The sequence below is a fragment of the Dothidotthia symphoricarpi genome, assembly GCF_010015815.1.
Source record: "Dothidotthia symphoricarpi CBS 119687 unplaced genomic scaffold P153scaffold_22, whole genome shotgun sequence".
NCBI lineage: Eukaryota > Fungi > Ascomycota > Dothideomycetes > Pleosporales > Dothidotthiaceae > Dothidotthia > Dothidotthia symphoricarpi.
Genome location: NW_022985029.1, coordinates 536,961 through 544,407, shown reverse-complemented (window position 1 = coordinate 544,407; position 7,447 = coordinate 536,961). Strand labels below are relative to the sequence as shown.

The 7,447-nt window shown below is 58.5% G+C and overlaps 3 protein-coding genes across 3 annotated transcripts; 1 reads left to right on the top strand and 2 right to left on the bottom strand.

Moving 5' to 3' along the window:
• Nucleotides 1–987: 987 nt before the first annotated feature.
• On the bottom strand, nucleotides 988–2,672 carry P153DRAFT_379384 (3-oxoacid CoA-transferase; the record flags this gene model as incomplete). The annotated part of the gene is made up of 2 exons (XM_033669864.1): nucleotides 988–1,867; nucleotides 1,924–2,672. 2 exons carry the CDS (start codon nucleotides 2,670–2,672, stop codon nucleotides 988–990), a joined length of 1,629 nt encoding a protein of 542 aa, XP_033519178.1.
• A 330-nt stretch (nucleotides 2,673–3,002) lies between these two features.
• On the bottom strand, nucleotides 3,003–5,371 carry P153DRAFT_360960 (uncharacterized protein; the record flags this gene model as incomplete). Its single annotated transcript, XM_033666948.1, has 2 exons — nucleotides 3,003–5,087; nucleotides 5,138–5,371. 2 exons carry the CDS (start codon nucleotides 5,369–5,371, stop codon nucleotides 3,003–3,005), a joined length of 2,319 nt encoding a protein of 772 aa, XP_033519177.1.
• Nucleotides 5,372–5,528: 157 nt separating this feature from the next.
• Nucleotides 5,529–7,429, top strand: P153DRAFT_326207 (phosphatidylserine decarboxylase). The gene is made up of 3 exons (XM_033665290.1): nucleotides 5,529–5,941; nucleotides 5,994–6,125; nucleotides 6,172–7,429. The coding sequence occupies exons 1-3, from the start codon at nucleotides 5,580–5,582 to the stop codon at nucleotides 7,292–7,294; spliced, it is 1,617 nt and encodes a 538-aa protein (XP_033519176.1). The 5' UTR covers nucleotides 5,529–5,579; the 3' UTR covers nucleotides 7,295–7,429.
• The last annotated feature ends 18 nt before the right edge of the window (nucleotides 7,430–7,447 follow it).

Sequence of the window (7,447 nt, the reverse complement as noted above, 5' to 3'; positions counted from 1 at the left end):
AAAGTACTTCCCAAGCTCTTATAACCCCATCCTCCCAACATTTCAACACTCTTTTCCCCGGCCGCCAGATAAGACGTGTACCTGCGGCGTTGAGCTTGTTACGGGATTAGGAAGGTCGGAGGGGTTGTACATGGCATGACGGGTGCCCAGACATTGCCCAGCCATGGATGCGTTTGTGCGGTTGCGATTAGTGCTTCTTTGCCTGGAGGTTAGTTGCTATACTGGTTATTCAAGGTAGGTCGTTTGTTGTTTGGAAGTCTGATCATGATGGAGGGTTTGGATTGGGAGTGTTGGAGTTGTGGTGTGAGAGAAGGTTAACCTTTGTAAGATGATGCGCGCGAGTCATGTATACATGAAGTGTGTAAGCTAGTCCGAATATGGTTATCTGGTCATAACGACGACTAACATCGACGTGCTTCCATACAAGTTTAATATCATTGATTATTTTGGGTTGATAACGTATTCATACTTCATGTACAAAAAGATAGACGCAACACAGTAAGAACCTAGTATAGTAACTCAGTGTAGAAGTAAATACCCAGCCCTTTTGCACACAGTAAACATTAGTAAGAGTACACCTAATAGTAACAGAGAGCTGATCAGCAAACCGTCTCTTGACAACTGGCTGCTCAATATACCAATGCGGACGCGTATTCGAGAACCCAGGCAGCCATTGATCGAAGTTTGGTTCGGCTTACAAGTTTGATATATATGCATTGGTAGAGACCTTCGCTCTACGTAGCTTTATTCTAGCTTTTCCAAGGCCAATTCATATCCATCACCCAGTCTTGTCAAAATACATCTCTCTATTCAAATCCTAGCTGAAGCCAACTCTTCATACCCAGAAACATAGACAATCCCACGCCATGCCATTTTCCAGGACTCGCGAACCGGAATGAAAACGCACTCAGAACATGCCCAAAAGGGAACCACGTGATCCATATTCCCCCTTCCACTCACCCACCCACCCACCCAACCAACAACCCCTCACTCCATACTCTTCAACTCCCTCGCAACCTCAAACTCCGCATCCGTCTTCGCCCTAACCTCCTCTACCGTCACTCCCTCCGCAACCTCCGTAAGCGTCAGTCCCCCCCTCTCCCGATCCACCTCAAAAACACAAAGATCGGTAATAATCGTACTCACGCACCTCGCCCCCGTCAACGGCAGTCCACAAACCTGCACAACCTTACTCCCCCCATCCTTCGCCACATGTTCCGTAGCAACAACAACCTTCGTCTTCTCCGGATTACCCACTAAATCCATCGCGCCGCCCATACCCTTAAACACCTTCCCAGGCACCATATAATTCGCCAAATCACCAGCAGCACTAACCTGCAGCGCGCCGAGAATCGACACATCGACGTGCCCGCCGCGGATCATGCCGAAGGACTCGTCGCTGGGGAAGGTAGATGCGCCCGGGAGGAGGGTAACGGTTTCTTTCCCCGCGTTGATGATATCGGGGTCGAGTTGGGATTCCGTGGGGTGCGGGCCCATGCCTAGGATGCCGTTTTCGCTTTGTAGCCAGACTTGTACGCTGGGCGGGACGAAGGAGGCGGCTAGCGTGGGGATGCCGACGCCGAGGTTGACGTAGTAGCCGGGTTTTAGCTCTTTTGCGGCGCGGCGGGCGATGCGCTCGCGGGGGGTGGGTTTTGTGGATGGGGTGGAGGGGGTGGAGGAAGAGGGGGCTAGTTTGCGCGTCTCGATGTTTTTCTGCGCTGTGGCGGGGACGATGCGGTTTACGAAGATGCCGGGGAGGTCGATGGAGTTTGGATCCAGGGAGCCTGTTGGGACGATTTCTTCTGCCTCGACGATGGTTAGACGGGCTGCTTTTGCCATGATGGGTCCGAATGCTTTAGTCGTGTATCTATTTCATACTCATTAGCCAGACTCTCACTTAATATGACGAGGGGAAAAACATACCTAAACACGCAATTCCCCACCCCATCAACCTTATGCGCGCGAATAATCGCCACATCCCCCGTCACAGCCCTCTCCATAAGAAACTTCTTCCCGCCAAACTCCCTCACCTCCCTCTCCCGCCCATACCCCACCACATTCCCCTCGCCATCGAACCGTGCCGGAATCCGCCCCTCCTGCACCAGCGTACCCACCCCCGTCGGCGTATAAAACGCCGGGATCCCCGCGCCCCCCGCCCGAATCCTCTCCGCCAGCGTCCCCTGCGGACAGAGTTCAATCTCAATCCCGCCACTGAGATACTGTTTCTCGAGCGCCTTATTATTGCCCAGGAAGCTAATCAGCAGCTTGCGCACCTGTCCGCTCTTCGTGAGCAGCGCAAGACCGCCTACATCCTCTATACCCGCGTTATTGCTCACTGCGGTGAGCGAGTGTAGGGACTTGGGCCCGCGGCGCTGCAGCGCTTGGATCAGCGTTTCGGCTACGCCGCAGAGCCCGAAGCCTGCGCTTAGCACGACGGACCCGGATTGTATGTCTGCGACTGCGGCATCAGCGTCTTTGTAGAGTTTTGACTTTGCGCGGTCGATTTCCGGTGCGCGCGCGGAGACGGTGCTTATAAGTCGCCGTTGGTGCGTGAAGTGCCATTTTGGGGGGGATGTGCGGGGGGATCTGAGGGGGGGTGCGAGGGCGCGTCGGGAGCAGATGCGTGAGGGGAGGTTGGCTAGGAGCCGGTAGGATGAGGGGAGTGTGTCCATTGTTGTGGAGGAGTGGGGATTGGTGGGTGGAAGGACGTGGCTTTTTTACATATCATCAAGTAACGGTGTTAATTTATTCCCCGACGTCAGCATTATACGACGATGTACTGTTACGCTCGATGGGAAACGCTCCGAAGCCGCGCGCGACGACGATGACGCGCAGCGGAGACAGAAGAAGCCCCGCAGCGCGAGTCAGGCTGCGCTTCCCGACTTACCGACTGACTCGGACGGTGATGCAGCGTCCAGATTCAAGAGTGTGAGAAGTAATCAATTGATGGGTATTTGCGCCTCGCCATATGCCACACATCCGATGTTTGCAATCCAACCACGTCAATCCAACGCCTGCGCGTTATCCAACGCTTCATCCTCGTCAACCACAGCCCTCTCCTTGCCCTTTGCATTCGAGCTGGGCCCCGCGACATCTCCCTCATCCTTCTCCTTCGCTTCACTCTCACTCTTCTTTGCGTCCGCTTCGCGAGTCCTCGCCTCCTCCTCCAACCGCACCCGCTCCTCCTCTGCCTCCCTCTCAGCCCTCACCCTCTCCTCCTCAGCGCGTATGATCCTCTCTCCAAGCCCAGGCCACAGACTTGCGAGGAAAAGCGTGACAGATCGTTCCACAGCGCGCAGACTGTCCCTCGCCCAGTTGATCGGCTGTTCCCTCTGTTGTCGTAACAATCTCTGAGCTGCTTCGTGGGGCGTTACATTGCGGGCTGGTTCCACGCGCTGGGGTGGAGGGTTCGCGCGTCCTCGAGCAACCCGCTCAGCGAGTGCACCGGCCGGGAGCATCGCTTCAAAGTGCTGTCGGACCATGTTGACCTGCTCTTCGAAGATGCCGAGCTGGACGAAATACACGATGGCGGCGACGATGCCGAGCATGATGGGTCTGTACCAGCTGCCGCCGCCAGCGAAGATATAGACAAAACAGCCCAGCTTGAAGAGGAGCCACAGGTGTGCTGCGATGTTTCCTTGGGCGTTTGCGTTTTCGTCAATCTCGACGACATTCTGATTTCGATTTTGATTTACCACGTTAACCTGGTTGGCATTTTGATTCGCGTTCTGATTCACATTCTGATCCTGTTGCTGGTTCTGCGCAGGCTGGGGCTGGTTCGAAGGTTGCTGCGCGGCCTCTCCCGTCGTGGGTTGCTGTGTGGGCGTGTGTTGACGACTAGCCAGGTGGTTGTGTGATTGACTGGAGCTGGAAGCCATCTGCTGTCCTAGTCCGGCGATGAGCAGCCTGTTTCGATTGAACTGATCTGTAAACGACTGAAACGACATGGTCGATGCCATAGGTGCTGTCGTATATGTACCCTGTTGGTTAAACAGCACGCCAACCGGGCCTTGTGGGCTGGAGAGGATGAAGAGCTCTGGAGCGGCGTCTGATGGCATGTCTGGCGTAGTGTTCTGCATCTGGGAAGAACTCGATGGCGGTGCTGCAGTTGTATTTGCAGTTGAAGAGGCAGATGCGTCCACTGACCCGCTCGAAGAAGTCTGGGTGGCGGTGGGCTGACTTGACTCCTGTTGGCGGCCGGCCATGGAGCTCAAGACATCCGCCTCACTGCGCAGTTCATTCAGAAGCTGGCGGAGAGCGAGCACATCTGCGTGGGGCGCCATGGTGGGGTTGCCTATGAAGAGCGCCAATCCCCGCTCGACTGGAACCAGAAGTCTCTCCGTGTTTTGGAGATGTTGGAGAAGGCGGTCGTTACGCCACACAGGCATGCCCGGTGACGAGCCGGACTCAGTCTGCCCTGCCACTCCGCTGGGACTTTGTAACAACACTCTAACGTTGTCCAGCTCCTGCCGCGCTGCTTGCAACTGTGCTCTCAACGGCGACATGACTCCGCCTCCACTGGGGGTTGGGGCGCCTGTCGGACGAGGTGGTGGCGGGGCAAAGGGGCGTGCGAGCAGAGGGTGCTGTGGAAGCATGGGCATGTTGGCGGTGGAGTTGTACGTGACAGACCATCGTTCCCCGTTGGGCCCAACCCCCTCCTGTCGCACTGTCCTGCCGCTGGAGGGGAACGCAGGCGGGGCATTGGGAGGCATCTGCGGAGGAGAGCCAGGTCCAGGAGTAGGGAGGGGCGGCATGGGATGTCCGTTCTGGGCCATGGCCTGGGCGATGTGCTGCTGCATCTGCGGGAGGGCGGGGATGGTAAAGGCGTTCACGGGCCCGGGCAGGTGGTGGTGGTGGTGGACGTGTGGGTGGGCATGGTGGTGGTGCGGCTGTGGCAGGGGTGGTTGCGAGGCGGGTCGAGGCTGGGGCAGGGTTCGAAAAGGGTTCGTCTGGAGGGGCGGGCTCGCGGCGGGTGGTGGGCGGAACGGGTTCGGCGGGGCGGTCGCGGTGCGCGGGGCAGGCGTGGAGGCAGTCGCGGGCAGCTCTCGTAGCACCAGGTGCAGACTCTGGTCCTTCATGTCGCGGATCTGGCGCTGCTGTCAGCCTGGGAGTCGACATCCGTCAGTGGCCAGCTCACATTGCCCGCGCCAAACACGTCCCCCAGCGTGTCGCCATCATTAGCCACGACGCGTCCCCTATAGATCAGGCGCATGCGCTCGGGGGCCGGTCTGGAGGGCACGGCATCCTGTATGCGCTCGCGGAGCTGCTTGACGGTTGTCGACGTGGGCAGCTCCGCAAAGGTGACGCCGCCCTCGACTTCATCGGACGGCGAGAGGATGCGCAGGTTGAGGGTTGCGGGCTCGTCGGCCATGGCTGCTGCAGCGGCTGCTCTCTGGTCGACGTCGAGACTGGGCCGTGGTGTAGCTGTAGAGCTGTGTATACGTTGCATAGCTCCGCGACCAGGGCCGTTGCGCTCGGCCAATGACGTCGTGGCTGCAAAGAAGCGCGCCTCACCACGCCTCTGGCCACCCGCAGTCCCAGTCAGTCCTGACAATTAGAATAATCCCGATGAAGTAGCCATGGCCTCGACCTGCTCCCGCCAGCTCCTGCGAGCCCGATACCCCCACCATGCCCACCCCGCCCTCACACGCACGTGCGTCCCCTCGCGCACCTTCTCGTCGACGCGCACCGCCTGGGACCAGCAAAACTTCCACCGCAAAGAGTCGTTCCGCTCGCGGCTGAACTCGGCCCTCAAGGGCACCAAGATCAAATGGGAGCCCATCCCCATCGCCCTGGGCATCGGCTTCCTGGGCGCCTTCCAGCTCTACCGCATCCAGCGCCGGGAGAAGCACACGCAGGCCGAGGGGGAGCGCGGGGAAGAGGGCCTCGACCAGCAGGGCCGCCCCAAGAAGCGCGACAGGATACGGCCGAGCGGGCCATGGTCAGTCTAGAATTATCATGTTGACACACCGTACGCTACTAATATTCCACAGGACAGTCCAGGTCATGTCGACATTGCCACTGAAAGCCCTCTCACGAGTGTGGGGGCGCTTCAACGAGATCGACATCCCCTACTACCTGCGCGTCCCCGGCTTCAAGCTGTACTCGTTCATCTTCGGCGTCAAGTCAGTCTCCGCCAGCACTGCCACGCCCTGCGCTAACCACGTCCAGCCTCGATGAAGTCTCGGAACCTGACCTCCATGTCTACCCCAACCTGGCCGCCTTCTTCTACCGCACCCTCAAGCCCGGTGTCCGCCCTCTTGACCCCAACCACGATGCCGTCCTCTCGCCTGCAGACGGCAAGGTCATCCAGTTCGGCACCATCGAGCACGGCGAAGTCGAGCAGGTCAAGGGCGTTACCTACAGCCTTGACGCCCTTCTAGGCTCCTCGCGCCCCACGTCACCGAGCCAGAACGTGGCAGACTCGCAGATCCGCTCCTCGACCACCCACGAAAAGGTCGGCGAGGAAGACGTCGTCCGCTCAGACGAAGAATTCGCCCAAGTCAACGGCATTTCCTACACCCTGCCCAACCTCTTCTCCGGACCATGGCCCAAAGGCGGCAAGCCCGCTGAAATGCCCTCCGACCAGTCCACCGCCCCAAAAGCATCCTCCGAAGCCGAAGTCCGCGCCGATCTCGCAAAGAGCGAAGCCGAGCGGCCCTGGTGGTCACCTGCGTCGACCAAAACACAGACCCAGCTCTACTACTGCGTCATCTACCTCGCGCCAGGTGACTACCACCGCTTCCACTCACCCGTCTCGTGGGTCGTCGAGAGCCGCCGCCACTTCGCCGGTGAACTCTACAGCGTGTCGCCCTACCTCCAACGCACCATGCCCGGCCTATTCACCCTGAACGAGCGCGTCGTCCTGCTCGGCCGCTGGCGCTGGGGCTTCTTCTCCTACACCCCCGTCGGCGCAACAAACGTCGGCTCCATCAAAATCAACTTCGACCGCGAACTGCGCACTAACTCGCTCACCACCGACACAGCCGCTGATCGCGCCGCCGAGGAAGCTGCAGCCAGGGGAGAGCCGTACTCGGGCTTCGCTGAGGCTTCGTATGGATCTGCTAGTCGCTTCTTGGGCGGCCAGCCGCTGAAGAGGGGCGAGGAGATGGGCGGGTTCCAGTTGGGAAGTACGATTGTAATGGTCTTTGAGGCGCCGAAGGGTGAGGGACCTAGTCCGGGTGAGGGGTTGCAGGGCGAGAGACACGGCGGGTTCAAGTGGAACATTGCGCAGGGCATGAAGGTCAAGGTCGGGGAGGCGCTAGGCGCAGTGCAAGTCGACGAGTCGAAGTAAGCCATGATACCAGAGTAGTCAAGAATCTTCTGTATAAAAACAGTTCTCCCATCTCGAAGAAGAAAAGACGTCCATGTAAAAAAAAAGATTCCCTTGATTATGACTAGAAATTACTCCCCCACTCCAACTAACTATCTAAGTACAACCCCCCCC

Bases quoted from the DNA above. Each gene is read 5' to 3' on its own strand.
- P153DRAFT_326207 (XM_033665290.1), top strand. From the start codon at position 5,580: ATGGCCTCGACCTGCTCCCGCCAGCTCCTGCGAGCCCGATACCCCCAC. The intron at 5,942-5,993 runs GTCAGTCTAGAA...AATATTCCACAG, and splicing joins ATACGGCCGAGCGGGCCATG to GACAGTCCAGGTCATGTCGA. The intron at 6,126-6,171 runs GTCAGTCTCCGC...AACCACGTCCAG, and splicing joins TCGTTCATCTTCGGCGTCAA to CCTCGATGAAGTCTCGGAAC.